This window comes from Carcharodon carcharias, chromosome 13 (genome assembly GCF_017639515.1).
Source record: "Carcharodon carcharias isolate sCarCar2 chromosome 13, sCarCar2.pri, whole genome shotgun sequence".
NCBI lineage: Eukaryota > Metazoa > Chordata > Chondrichthyes > Lamniformes > Lamnidae > Carcharodon > Carcharodon carcharias.
The window spans coordinates 114,204,887-114,220,398 of record NC_054479.1 but is presented as its reverse complement, the minus strand read 5'-3'; the positions used below and the strand labels follow the sequence as shown (position 1 = coordinate 114,220,398).

General features: G+C 41.7%; 1 protein-coding gene and 2 pseudogenes across 1 annotated transcript in view; 1 reads left to right on the top strand and 2 right to left on the bottom strand.

Moving 5' to 3' along the window:
* mov10l1 (Mov10 like RISC complex RNA helicase 1) overlaps positions 1-4,298 on the bottom strand; it is a 68,421-nt gene extending 64,123 nt beyond the window's left edge. The window contains exons 1-2 of the mRNA XM_041203116.1: positions 4,214-4,298; positions 1,175-1,362 (exon numbers count right to left, since the gene is read on the bottom strand). Of these exons, the coding sequence (XP_041059050.1) occupies positions 1,175-1,362; positions 4,214-4,298 (273 nt within the window). The remainder of the gene's footprint in view (positions 1-1,174; positions 1,363-4,213) is intronic.
* Positions 4,299-11,203: 6,905 nt separating this feature from the next.
* Positions 11,204-11,322, bottom strand: LOC121286602 (annotated as a pseudogene).
* A 2,662-nt stretch (positions 11,323-13,984) lies between these two features.
* LOC121286483 lies at positions 13,985-14,435 on the top strand (annotated as a pseudogene).
* Positions 14,436-15,512: the final 1,077 nt, after the last annotated feature.

Sequence of the window (15,512 nt, the reverse complement as noted above, 5' to 3'; positions counted from 1 at the left end):
CTTATTGAATGGCAGAGCAGGCTCGAGAGGCTGAATGGTCCACTCCTGTTCCTATTTCTTATTACCTACAGTCATATAGGCAGCTGGATGTAATGGAGAATTAATCTGGTTGAAAAATTCAACACCAGTTCTAACAATAAAGCAATTGCATAAAACCATCTCACTTAACATCTTATATTGGATAAACATTCTTGATAATCAATATTCTAAGCATCAACTTTGTACATTGGTTACCAATTTTTGTGTGGAAAACTCATTCCGAGATACTTTCATACAACAACAAATTGCTCTTAGAGAGCTTCTTTAACCTTAAAAACACCATCTCAAGGCTCTTCATAGATACAATCAGTGATAGATAATTGAGTGAATGTCAAAGCTGATGGTGCAGTAATGGGAAGAGAAACCAGCAAAAGATGCTACAGCTATACTTGTTTAGATAAGTGTGGAATCAAGCAAGGGCAGTTCTGAAGGGCACTGGAGCGCAGGCACTGGAGGAGGATTGTGTGGCCAACCAAGCTAAAGGTAGCAGAGAAGTTAGAGAGTGAGCGGTAATAACGCACCATGCTTCAACTCAGAGAATGTTTTTTGTAACTTTGGTTAGAGCTGTTTTGGTGCTGTGGGACACATGGGTAAAAATTTGGGAGATGGAGTGGTAGCTTGCAGCACAGACAGAGGTGTCGAGGGTGGGGCATTTTGAGGGGAGGGATGATGATAGTGGTCTTGAAAGCAATTCAAGATGGCTTCACTCCAGCACTATAAAGTCGGGAGCAGGGAATGTGCAAGAACCCTACCCCAAACAGGTAAGCACAATCTGATGAAGGTACATACTTGACAGATCATAACATGTCTTTTCTCTTTACAGAGGCAGAATGAGCAGTATGTATTTCCAGCATTTTCTGTTTTTATTTCTGATTTCCAGCATTCGTAGATTTTCCTATTAATTTGAGGAGGAGAGAATGGTGACCTTTCTGTATGGAAGCAAACTCTGGGCATTCTCTAATCACTATGCTGAAACAAAGATGTTGTTCATTTCTATTTTACACTAGTTTTGCAATTCAAGAATTATATCCAGCGTGAACTAACGCACATAATATTTGTTAGAAATTTTAAACTCTACGTTTCAAAGTTCATTCTTTCATCAGGAGAGTAAGTGACCATTTGTATCACATCTCACCTTGACTGCTTTCCAACCTCCCGAAGTCTCATTCTTTTGGGCTACTATGTTCACCCTCTGGCCAACTTGCAAAGGCATACCTCCCAGCACATCATTAGAAGTGAAGTAGATGGAGTCATCAACTAAACCATATTTACCACAAAACCTGGTCACAGTAGCTCCAAGTACATTTTTATACTCTGTACAATCTAAAAAAAACATTTGGAAAGTTAGTTATACTGCTGGTACCAGTCAACCATTGGTACCAGTCAACCATTTATACACATTAATACTAACAACATGACAGGATCAGAAAATCCGCTTTTTTATCATTAAAGTTAACTCTGCTTATTTCATTTCATGCTTAAAATCCTGATCTCACCTGATAGTTTACTGGCTACAATCACCAACTGCCCTGTTTAACATTAAACCATATTAGATCAAAACATTCAGAGTTCAATTCCTGCTTTGTATTGAGTTAGCTGATCTCAGCTGGGATAGCATTTGGACTTCTGCACCAACTTTAGTGTCTATTAGCTAAAGAAAATTAAAAACAACCAAGGCTTTCACTCCTGATTGACATTGTCCATTGTCCCTTGCTGGAATGTAAACACACACATGCAAATAAGCCAGTGTACACATCAAGTGGGAACAGGATGGCTGAGTTACCTTCACTGTTGAATAATTTACCTGCAGCAGATCACACAAGGTCAAGCAATTTATCATCTGCTGATGAAAATCATACAGCTTTGTGGCTGTAAGAAGGCAGCAGCTAATGGACAGTGCACTGGCAATGGTTATTTATTAAAAAACAATGGTTCCTTTTTGTGTGAGCATCAAGTTGAATAAACAATCAGTTGATGGAGAGTGAGGAGGAGGAGAGCAGCTGGATGCAGCTGAATGGGGCAGTGAATGGTTACCATAGGAATGACCATGCAGAAGAGGAGGGGGGAGAAAATGAATATAGGCTACCAGATCAGATAAGAACTGACCATCTGCAACCCAAAACCTATCAAAACGCACTAGTTTGAGTAATTTGCCATTAATTTTGTCCTTGGCCACTCTAATTCTGCCACAGGTGGTTCCAAAATATTCTTGTCCAAATTGTGCATCTAGCCTAAGATTATTATTGTGTTTTATGACAATTATTTTACATTCTCTTAGAAATACTAGAGTATTGAGCCATTCAAGGTAAATACAACCATGGGCAAATGTTGCATGATCAAAACTTCAAGAATAGATTCAACCAGAGTTGGAAGACTAAAAGTTAGCGCCTTTTAGGAGAGGAAAAAATAATAATGCACCTTCAAGTAGAAGCTTTTGCACTGGTTTGTGACAAACATGTTAAATATGATAGAAATTCTAATATAATCTCAAACTCTTATGGTGTTATGATCCCGGACCAGACCCCCAAATTTATGTTACGATCTGGCTATGGACCAGTAACGTTTTATTTAAAGTAGGCAATGTTTGAGATCCCAGATATTTGCTAAGAGTATGAAGCCATAAGATTTGTTTTTGAATAAAATAACTTTTGTGACTGTACAGTAAAGCTAAAATAATTTACAATATCTATACTCTAACATTCAGAATTACCATGAGGTAAATGTGAATTATCAGGCAAACTTTAATCAAACACACCACACTGCACAATAATTGGCAGATGCGACCAAGATAGATCTCACGGTTTTCTCAGCAACTCAGCCAGACATCAGTATCCACTGAGTTACACAATCTCGTAAAATTCAGTCTCCCTCTGAGGGATTCCAAATTTTTCACTTTCCAAGATCAAGTCTCTTAATTCCCTCAAAGTTGTTCCAACTTAGACTGCCTCAATGACCACTCACCTCCCAGGGTCTCAATCTGGATTCCCGTGTGCACTCCAGCACCACTCTCAGGCACAACTCCAGCTCCTCAGCCATACTGAGCGGAACATCACCACTCCAAAGAGTTACCTTTAACCCAATGGTTGGCAGCACAAAGTCAACAACCTTCCACTGCCGTTTTCGCTCTCCAGGGCTTCTTCTGAGCCTGCACTATCTGGATTGTCAAAACCCCTAACAACACTTTCACTGCTTGGAGCCTCTTTCTTTGCTCCAGTTCCTGGTGGTTATATCCTCCTGGTGACTCCTTCCCTGGTCCTCCCCTCTCTCTGGGACCTCACCCTGGGTTACCTTTACCTCTCTGGGACTCCTCCCTGTCCCGGGACTCCTCTGTATCATGAAGCATCACTCCTGGGTCCCATGTTATGGCTTCTGTGCCTTTTTCTCACACATACACCCTTGGCACTTGTCTCTAGCCTGAAGATCTCACAATGCTGAACAGTGCATGCTCAGCCCACTCCCACTTTCCGCATATGTGAAAACCCCCAAGGTATGTTGGGATGTGTAGCTCCCGACCTCAAGTTCCTATGTCTTGAAATAGTGTTCATAAATGTTCTTGAAACATATTTCATGCCCTACACAATTTGTGCATAGGAGTTACTGACATGAGGAATGCAAACAATTGAAAGATTTTATAAATTCAAAAGATTGAATGGGGAGAACACCAATCAAAACTAGAAGTAGAACTGCTTGAAGAACCCACTGCCTTCCATTTCCTTTATACACTGCAGTGTTAGTATGAATTTTTAAATATTTCAGACTAATACTACATAGGTTACCAAATTTCTTTGTTCTTATGCATGCTCACTTATAAAGAATATAAATCATTCACAATTTGTTTCCCCCCCCAGACTACAGTTAGAAATTATACCTGTAATCACTGCCCACTTTTATTTACCGTACATTATCTATGAAGTAAAAATTGATAAAACATGCACAAGCAGCAAATTAATTAAACTGAAGTATGCTTCTCACTTACTATTGACAATGGTATGCAATAAATGCAGAGAATGCTTGTTGAGTATGTGAGATGATATCATTTAGTTGAAAGCAACCATATTTCAATAATACTGATATGTGTGATTAATACTAGTGAGAGATTATATACACATTGTTGTTATTCATTAAAAGTAAAGACAATTTTTCACTTTTAACAATATTGAGCAAAATTCAGTACCTGCAGTTTCATATTTATCCTGCTCCAAATCATCATCAGCTTTCCTCCAGAAGAAGGCCGCAGCTTTCATTAAGAGGGAGAGCATTGCCAGTGTTTTTTCAAAGCTTTTTTCAATATATCTAGATTGGAGAGAAAATCTTAATACTGACAAAATACCTCCCTAGCTGAGCTTAAATCATGAAAGAAATACTTGACTGACCTTTAAATATACAAATTTCTGCATATGAAGATAATTTATTACTGTGCAAACAGAATGCTTCAGAGTGACATAGTCGCAGCCAAGGTATTTGGCCAGTTGGTTGATGGCAGGAGTATTACGAAAGTCAGGTAACTCATTTCTGTCACAGCGCCATTATGTGTTACTGTTGTTACAACTACATGAGGTGTTGGGGGAGGAGTGGGGGGGGGAAGGAGGGGCGGTGAAATGGCTCCCCTATTCTCCTAAGCCAGATTTGACTCTAATAGGGTTTGTGATTTTATAGAAAATGTGCTTCACCAATTCTGTAAGAGTCCCGGTCTTATGCTTTGAGGTTGTAAAGAATTATTCAGGTAGTTTTTTTTCTTAGGTTAAACAAAGATTAAGAAAAGTATATTGAAACTATCTCATGAGCTAAAAGAAACCAGGTAAATCGGGACCACCATTCAACTAGGCACACACACACACATACACAAATGGCGGAGAATATGCGAAAGAAATTCTATTAGTTCATGTCTGCTGCAGTTATTGTTTCAGAACAATTGATTACATTTTGATGTCCATCTCAGAAACATTTGAAAAGTCTCAGGATGGTGTGAATCATCAGGGGATGGGTTCTTTCACGCTCCCCAGGGGGTCGAGTGTCTGTTTTCATCCTGCTTGGTGGAATGCGAAAATGTGTGTATTGCAGCAGTCTGGGCAGCTTTGTCATTGTCTGCAGGGGGTTCCAGTTTTTTTTTAAATACAGCTAAAAAATAATTTAGAAATAATTTTAAAAAGCACATCCTTGTTACACCGCGCTTTGATGGTAGAGACCCTGTTCTCATGTGGGCACAGCCATTTTGTATTGTTCATTGTACTGTTCGATTCTGTGGTTGCACTTAAGCTCAATGTTTTTACCTAAATACTTGACCTTGTGATCCAATTTACGTGCCAGTCTAAAGGTAAATACATGCTACTGGCATCGTAGTAGTATTGGAACATTCTTACACCTTTCACAGAAAAATGGTGAGTTTACGCAGCAGACACATATCAACATTGATCTCTTAGTCCACAGTGTTGTGGCACAGGAACAACGGAAACTATAGCAACCATGGATTGGGCATCGAAGCTTGGGGAAAAAAAATTGAGCCAGTCATTCATTTGATCATTAGGTTCTGATGCCAATCTACAATTTGACATTCGATCCTAACTTTGCCCCCTTCCTCATTGATGGTTTCACCTGGGAGAAGAAAACAAAGACTGACTCTCTTCATAGAATCAGAGACACAGGTGATGATGGGATGTCTCCAGGACTCTTTGCTCAAATGCATACTTATTGGATGCTGACGCTAGGGCGGATAGTGAATTGCTGCCTTATGGTATCACACAGCCCTATAGTTAAAGCTTCAATGTTACTTGTTTCAATATGGCAGACCATCTGCTTGCATTATGGTTCCCAGGCCAGGGGTGCCCATCACTTCAACCTAGCTGATTTCAGAAAGCAGTCAAATGAAAGGCATGACGATCTGTATCAACATTTAATGGCCTTATCTGACAAATACCTGTTGCTGAAATGGGTGCTCAATCATCACGGTCTACCTCTTGACGTGGGTGAAGCGATGTCACCCTCAGCGGAAAGCACAGTGGTTCTATGTTGGTTACAACTCATTCATCTTCGCCTACCACGTCTAGCAAAGCAGAGGCATGACACTGAGCTCAGGTCATGCACCCTGGCATCCATCAAGCCAAAGATCTCCCTAGCCTTGGATTCAATGTTAGATGAGATTCATGAAACCCCTGATGCCAGAGCAGTCCGTGCTGCAGCCTCTTCCTTCCAGAGGCACCAGTTTCACCTTGGCCTAACAAGATCAAGCTCTAACTCCGTTCCCTCACTTACACGATACGTGTCTTGCCTACTATGTAAGTAAGCAGTTCCACTCAGATAAATGTTTCCTCAGCAAGCGTAATTGGATGATTGATGACAACATCACTGCAGATGCTTGTTTAGATAAAAGGGATGAGAAACTTGACGTTTTGCTGGAATCAGCTACACTCCCGTGTACAGATGTTAGTCACCCTACTTAGACACATTCTTCAAGCACCATGCCATTCCAGTACCATCCTATTCCAATGATGTGATCAGTGCTTCTATAGCTATGAGATCAGTGTCCCAGTCAAGAGTTCATCCCAATCTGCTCACCAGGTTGATGGTTCGTCGCCTTTACATGCTGTTGGTGAAACAAACTTCTCTCCGCCGAGCCCATCACAACCTTGCCTTTGAAAGCCTGGTCATGGAGAATCTTGATGTCGAGGTACTCTCAGGCACACTATTCATGGAAACTAACGTGGTGTCAATTCGACTGGCCAAATGCCTAGTGCTAGTTGGTGACTCCGGCACATATGTTTATGGATCTCATGCTTCCTCCAGCCTGTGCAGAGTGAGAAGAGGCCATGTACTTCACACTCCCTCAAGGCCAATGACAAATGGGTCAGGGGATTTCATCGGGACGACCCTCTTGGATGATCTTGCAGATCTCACGACATTTGCAGTTGAACCGTCCTCTCTACTTTCAGGACCAAAGCGTACCAAACCGTCCAATATTTGGCCTCCACCACATATTTCGACCAGTGTTGTTGACAAGATTCGCACTGCGAACCCTCTTCCGTGAACTGTAAGTCCAGTCTTGGAATGAACATTTTGCTCAGATATGACCTGTCTTCATCCCCAGCAACCAAAATTCTCAGCCCTCTCAGGACGACATGGCACAGCCGCTTACCAAGCAGCGCAAACATGAGTGTCATCACCTGCTCTTGTATATAGGGATCACACCCTGCCTCAGCATGTTTTCAGTTCCACACACTCCTTCAGGAGTATGATGAATCTTCGATCCAGCAATCCCAGGCTACAAATGCAAACCTAAGCCTTTCAAAGCTAATGTCAACACAGGAGCAGTACAACATCTACAATGTAAGTTTACCTTCCCCAATATGCCAGAGATAAACTTGCGAATTTGCAGCAAAGATTTGATGACCTTGAAATCTTTGCTCAACCTGAAGATGTCGGGGTCTCTGTGGAGTTGGTTAACTCATCGTTTCTCGTGAAGAAGTCAACTGGAGGAAGTTTCAACTTGTTACAGCATTCAATGTTTGGTGCTACAGTAAGCCACAACCTTCACTCATGTCAGATGTTGATTCAACTTTACACAAGATTGCCCGATGGAAACACATCATTGCAACAGGTCTGACCAACATGATCTGCACTTATCTGCCCCTACATCTGTTAACCGCCTTAAGATTTACAACTATTCGGAGATGGATTTGGTTCCAGGGCACCTTGCAAGCTAGCCCACACCGTGTGGCCACTGTCTCTACTGGAGAAGGTTGCTGGCAGGAGATCTTTTACTGGAGCCTACAAGATGCTTTTGAGAGCCTTCCTCAGCGTGCCTCATACACAACCACCTTGGACACTGGTACTGCCGGACATCAGTCCTACGAAAGGATCAGATGACCTCCACACAAACTTCCAAAAGACACAATTTGCTCTTTCGTTAAAACTATTATCCTTCCTCATCCAGATGATCAACTCTGGAGCTGTCACAGACAGTGCTATCAAGAAGCATGGCATCACATCCACCCTGTATGTGACCCAAGGCAACAGGCTCAAACTTGCTGGTTTTTTCAGTGGCAAACTGCGAGGCCGTCAAATCTCCTGACTGCCTTATGAACCTGAAGCTCTGTCCATTGCAGCTTCTACCAAGCATTTCAGCCCATGTATCGTATAGTCCAAGCACCATCCTGGAGTCCTCACAGGCTGCAAACCTTGTGTGCAGGCCTCTGAAAAACTGTGCAGGGAAGAATTTTATGCCAGTTCCTGTGTCACTAGCTTTCTTTCCATAGTCACTACCATGCCTCTGACAAACACCTAGCTAGATGTGTGAATATCCCATCAGATTTTGCAAGCAGCAATGAGCCTGACTGAGAGGGCCCAACATGCCAAGTCTGTTCCTTCATACACCAGACCTCAGGTTCCACTATTTACCTGGTATCCATTGATGACTGTGTCAGGCTCAACCAAGCTCCCTTTCATGCCACCTGCTTCAACACACACATGCCCACCTGATGCAAGGCGCCCATCCTTAAAGAAGCTTACCAACATTCACAGTGTCAAATGCTACCTCCAGGTTTTTACCATTACACAGGATGATTTACTCATCATTCAGCGCAATGAGCCCCAGAGAATGTATCATCATTCTGCATAATGTTCTGGGAGGCCTTATCGCCGCTCTCCACCTAAGTCTTGGTTACCCATCATGTCAAACTCAAAATTGGTCACTCACTGACATTTCGATGCGCTTGCCATGAATGCCTCCATTGAGCGGTTTACAGCTGGCTACCATACTTGCACTGCTCTCCAGGCCATCCCACACGCTGACCCCCCCCACCCCACCCAGTCTTTGAGTGACCCTGGTAAAAGTGGTTAGCATCTCATTTACTACTTATGTTATCAAGTGCAAAGAACAACTCATTTTAGTTGTATGACAATGTTTCACTTCTTACACAGCTGCCTGCACCATTGCCAATGAATGCCAAGATACCTTGAGGAATACTCTCTCTTAGTTATGCATTGGGTTTGATTGATTAGATGGTACCCAAGCTGTCATTCAAACTGATTCTGTCCCTGGGTTTCCCAACCTGTTCGGAGACAAGCTGCTTCAGGGAGACCAGATTGTGATTGAGCTTGGGAGATCAAAGATCCCCAACAAGAGCCCAGTAGCAGAGAAGGAAGCATGGGAACTGGAGGGGAGCTTTTATGGCATGAACCACAGAGGCCCTATCACATCTTTGGCCCTGTCTCTGTTTTTGGTCTCAAGGCCTTTCTGTAAGAGAATCATGGACACAAGAGACCAGTCCACCAATGTTCAGATCCCCCTGTCCTTGACAAGGGTTATCAAGACTTATTGAGACTCAACATCAGCTCGGCCAGGTCAATCACCTGTATTATCAGAAATCCAGGTCCCCTCCCCAGAAGTGTAACCAACATTCACCTCAGTTGATGTTGGTGATTTGGTCTATCTTCATGCCAATCATAACAAGTCATAGGTCTGTCAACACTACTTGGTTACCTCTGTTGACAGCTGGTGTCATATTCGCAAGTTCATCATTTCCCAGCTAATTAGCACAACTCATCGAGCCAAGAGATCTGAATACTACCGACTCTGCGATCTGCTCCACTTCAATCTATGCTTCTACCAGCCATGGTGAACACTCCCCATCTGCCTGGCCTGTTCCTGCAAGCCCTAACATATTGACTGAACTATCTACACCTTCCACAGCTCCAGTGCTGTCAACTATGGAGTAAACCATGCAAATAAATCCTACAATGGTTCCCCCAGTTCTGTCCCAAACACCAACTTCGGGACAGATCCCGGAGCAGCTTCCCACCCCCTGATGTAAAGACTCAGATACCTGATCCAGAGCCATGGTTTTTAATCGCTTAGTCCAGAATTGCAGGCCACTGATCCTGTAGCCCGGGCTTTTAGCACATCTAGCCAGCTGTCTATGTGTACCACCAGCCCTGCTCCCTCGGTGCCTGCTTTGGGTTGCTCAACTCGTCAGAGACATCTCCTGAAACATCTAGCAAATCTCATACTTCAGAATTAATGCTAATATTGAAGGGCAGAATAAATGGCTGGAGGGTAGTCCACCCCTGTGAAATATGTTTGTATGCCTGAATGCACATCATTTGTTGAGATTTGTGTTTGGACTGCCTTTTGCAAAGACATTTTTGTTTATGTTTGTGGTGTTGCATTCTTTGGGCAGCAATATTCACTTGAGAGTTCGTTTTGATGTGAAGAAGCAATTTACATATATTTATCTTGGTCATTTCTGGCATAGTTAGTGAGTACAAGAAGGGAATTTGAAGTGCAGGGAAGAGAAAAAGAAAGAGGTGTGCCATTACATGTCATCATCCTTTGGTGGTTGGGAGCCCATTCCCACACGGATGCAGCCATTTGTATTACTTAGAGTTTGATTTTGTGGTTGCATTAAAGCTTGATGTTTTCATCTAAACTGGATTACAATATCAACAGCGTTTATGTACCAATCTAAAGGTAAATACACGTTACTGGCATTGCACAAATAGATTTGGGATTTATAGCAGGTCAACTAAGTAACAACTTAAACATAATGGAAAAGTCAAAAGCAAAAATGTGCCCCATGATTTAAGCAGCAACACATTTAATAATGTTTATTAAAAGCAAGTTCCGACAGCCACAGCAAGCAACTTCTAATAATGCAGTCACACCATAATATCCCACATTGCTGCAGTGTAGGTTCCCTGGTATAAAGCTGAATCAGATTTAATTTGAAACTTTTTAAATCAGGCGAGAAAACAATCTGGAGGAAGTAGTCTAATGCTACTTCAGCTTCACAACTAATTTGTAGGTTTTTTTTTAAACACAAGTTTAAAACAAATTAGGGCAATCAATCCATTTAAATAGCTTTAAGTTTAACTTCCCTCTTATAAATTTCATTGCTAGTCAGACACGAGTGAGCACAGTTTTGCTTTGCCGAAGAGTGTTGCAAACAGGCAAAATAACTGTGTTGTGGCCACTCCATAACTATAAATATTCTATGGTTATTGCAATTTGGGCAATGTCTTATCTAGTGAAACAGGCCAATCCTTAAGAACCAAAGCACGACCTGAAGTGCAATGTATCTGATTCATAGTTTGCCATTGTGAGATTTGAACTCTTGATCTTGGGGTTACAAACCCAGTATCATAACCACTTGGCTATTTAGGCCAAGCCCAAAGCCTATTGCACCTGGTATTCCCAGGTAGTCTCCCATCCAAGCACTAACCAGGACTGAGTCTGCTTAGCTTCCGAGATCAGACGAGATCAGGCATTTTCAGACTAGTATGGCCATAGGCCAATGTATCTGATAATGCAGTATGCATTAAGTGCATACTAAGTGCTAGTTTGCATACCATCCAGCAGCATTGATCCCAATAATGAGCTACAGATGGCTTCCCCAGCAAGCAGTCAGAGTAAACAAATTAAAAAGTAGCTACAACACAGATGCAGCTACAAAATCCAATAAAGAAATATTAAAATTGAGTCCGTTATAATGAGACAGGACAACACATCAATCATCTGGTGTAACCTCATTAATGAAAAAGAGAATTCTAACAAACTTGATTTGATCTCTGCATATGGTACCAATTTACAGCTGCTGGTCTTCAGCATAGTATTACTCAAGGATCAGATTGACTCTGTGGTACCATATGAACATATGAAATAGGAGCAGAAGGCGGCCATTGAGCCCCTCAACCCTGTTCCACCATTCAACAAGATCATGGCTGATCTGTTGGTTTCAAATTCTACATTCCATCTACCCCCAATAAGTTTTGATTCCCTTGCCTAACAAGGATCTACCTACCTCCGCCTTACAAATATTCAATGACCCCGCTTCCACTGCCTTCTGAGGCAATGAGTTCCAAAGTCACACAGCCCTCAGAAAAAAATTTCCATCTCTGTCCAAAAGGGTGACCACTAATTTTAAAACAGTGCCTCCCACTCCCCCTTAGTTCTGCACTCACCCACAAGTGGAAACATCCTTTCCAAGTCCACCTTGTTGAGACCATTCAGGATCTTACATACTTCAATCAAGTCACCCCTCAGTCATCTAAACTACAGTGCAAACAAACCCAGTCTGTCCAACCTATCCTCATAAGGCAACCTGCTCATTCCAGGTATCAATCTAGTAAACCTCCTCTCAACTGCCTCCAACGTATTTATTTCCTTCCTTAAATAAGGAAATCAAATCTGCATACAGTATTCAAGATGTAGTCTCAACAATGACCTGTATAACTGAAGCATAACATCCCTATTTTTATGTTCAATTCCTCTCATCATAAAGGATAGCATTCCATTAGCCTTCTTGATTACACGCTGCACATGCATACTAACTTCTTGTGACTCATGCACAAGAACACCTAGATCCCTCTGTACCTCAGAATTCTGCAGTTGTTCTCCATTTAAGTAATACTCTGCTCTTTTATTCTTCCTGCCAAAGCGAACTTCAAATTTTCCCACATTGTACTCCATCTGCCAGATTTTTATCCGCTCCCTCAACTTATCTATATCTGTCTGCAAACTCTTTGTCTTCTTCACAACATAATTTCTTACTCATCTTTGAGTCATCTGCAAATTTTCTCCCCTCATGCAAGTCATTGATGTAAATTGTAAAAAGTTGAGGCCCCAGACCCCTGTAGGATTCCACTAGTCACATCCTGGCAAAGACCCATTTATGCATGCTCTGTTTACTGCCAGCCAACCAATCCTCTATTCAAGCTAATATGTAACACCATGAGCTTTTATTTTCTGCAATAACCTTTGGTGTGGTACCTTATCAATTGCCTTCTGAAAATCCAAGTACAGTACATCCACTAGCTCCCCTTTATTCACAGGACATGTTACTCCTTTAAGGAACTCCAATAAATTTGTTAAACATGATTTCCCTTTCACAAAACCATGCTGACTCTTCTTGATTACCCTGTTTTTCTAAGTGCCCAGTTATAACCTCTTCAATGATCGACTCTAACATGTTCCCTGTGACAAACGTCAAGCCAACTGGCCTATAGTTTCCTGCCCCTTCCCTTCTTGAATAGAGGAGTTACATTTTCTACTTTCCAGTTTGATTGAGCCTTTCCAGAATCTAGGGAATTTTGGAAAATTAACACCTATACACCTACTACCTCATTGGCCACCACTTTTAAGATCCAAGGATGAAGTCCATCTGGACCCTGAGACTTGCCAGCTGACAACTCCATAGTTTGCTCAGTACTGCTTCCCTAGTGATTGTAATTTCACCAAGTTCCCCTCTCCTCTTCACCTCCTGATTTACAGCTATTACTGGAAATGTTTTTTATGCCCTCTATCATGAAGACAGAAGGAAAATATTTGTTCATTTCATTCGCCGTTTCTTTATTATCTATTAACTCCCCACTGTCACTGTGGGGACCAACACTCACTTTACCTACTCTTTTCCTGTTTAAATACCTGTAGAAACTGTTGCTGTTTTTACATTTCTAGCTAGTTTTCTCTCATTCTCTAATTTCTTCCTCCTGATTAACCTTTTAGTCATTCTCTGCCATTCTTTCTATTCTGACCAATTGTCTGACCTGCCATTCATCATTGCGCAGTTACATGCCTTTTCCTCAAGTTTGATGCTTTCCCTAACTTCTTTAGTTCATCAAGGATGGTGGGTCCTCCCTTCAGAATTTTTCTTAATAGTAGGAATATACTTATTCTGAAAAATCCCCTTAAATGTCAGCAACTGCTTCTCTATTGACCTATCTCCTAGCCTAATATCCCAGTTCACATCAGCTAGCTCAGCTTTCATGCCCACATAGTTGTCCTTATTTAAGATTAAAATACTAGTCTTGGACCCACTCTTTCAATCATATTGTGGTCACTGCTACCTAGGGGTGCCTTTACCCAGAGGTCATTAATTAATCCTGTCAAATTACACAATACCAAGTCTAACAAAACCTGGCTTTTAGCAGCTGGAGACTGAGCCTGAAGAGAAACATGTCTGGGAACAAAGGACAAATCTTCATTGCTGTGAAGCCAGATGGAGTCCAACGAGGCATCATGGGTGAAGTCATCAGACACTTTGAACAGAAAAGTTTTAAACTGGTCGCCATGAAATTCCTTCAAGCTCCTGTGGCTCTGCTTGAAAAACATTACTGTGAACTTTTCAGACAATCATTTCAAAGTACATGAGTTCGGGCCCAGCTGTTGCCATGGTGTGGGAAGGTCTAAATGTGGTGAAGACTGGTAGAGTAATGCTTGGTGAAACCTCAATCCAGCTGACTCCAACCCCAGCACCATTCATAGTGATTTCTGTATTCAGGTTGACAGGAACATTATCCATGACAGGGATTCCGGAGCAAGTGCATAGAAGGAGATTAACCTTTGGTTCAAACCTGAGGTGATGGTGGAATACCAGTACTGTGCCCAGGACTGGATCTATGAGTAAATCATTCCACAGCTGCATGGCTCAAGTCTACCTGAATCATTACAACTTGTCATCAGAAGTTTTATTTTTTAACTGGTTTCACATCATGTCTTAGTCCTGAATGCTGAAGCAAATAACCGTGCAATAAATGAACTGAAAAATAATAAACTGCAGTCAGATTTTTATAAGCTCAAACGCCAGTCCACAACTCGAGCAGGCAGCAAACTAAGCCAGCACTTCGTGCCCTACTGAGGGAATACTGAACTGTTGGAACTGTCTGTTGGGTGCAATGTTAAATGTGTTCAGTTGCAAGATGATCCCACAGAAATACTCAAAAGAGGAGAATTCTTCCCGGATCTTGAAGAACAATGTCCCTTCAGATGACACCACAAAACTGGTTAGCCAGTTCATGAGGTTCAGAAGGTTGAGCTTCAAATCCCATTTCCAATATTGAGCTGATACTTCGGTTCAGCTGTGGGAAAGTGCTACTGTTGCAGCTGCTGTCTTTCAGATAAGCCATTAAATCAAGGCCTTGAATGCCAACTGAAACACCACTGGGGCAAAAAGAGTAGGGGAGGGAAAGAATAGTTGGGATCCAGCATGTAACAGCACCAGGAAGGAATGGGAGAAATTGGAGTCCAGGAATGTGGAAGCATGGAGGTAGATTCATTATTCATGTAGTACCCAATCTCTGCAACTAGATGGTGCATTGTTTTAGTCCTCTATGTTTACGAGAGTTCAGTTCACATTGCCTCGATAAATATAAACTTGTACGCATTTAGGTTACTAGGTCAAAACGTTGAGCAATTTTGTTCCCTTCTCTCTTCTCACCCCAATTAACAAGTAGTAATAGAAGTAAATCACATTTATTAACCAGAATCTAGTAAAAATGCATGCATAAATTTTAATAAAATGAAGCACTCCTTAAAAAGAACAAGTACATTCAGAGTAATTGTGCAGATATCACATCATTAATGTCCAACACACTGTCATCCGACTAAAGCACACACTAAAAAATTGAACTGACTTTTGAAAAAATCTGTAAATAAAAAGATAGTATCAGCAAAAATGACTATGAAGCTGTCGGATTACTGTAAA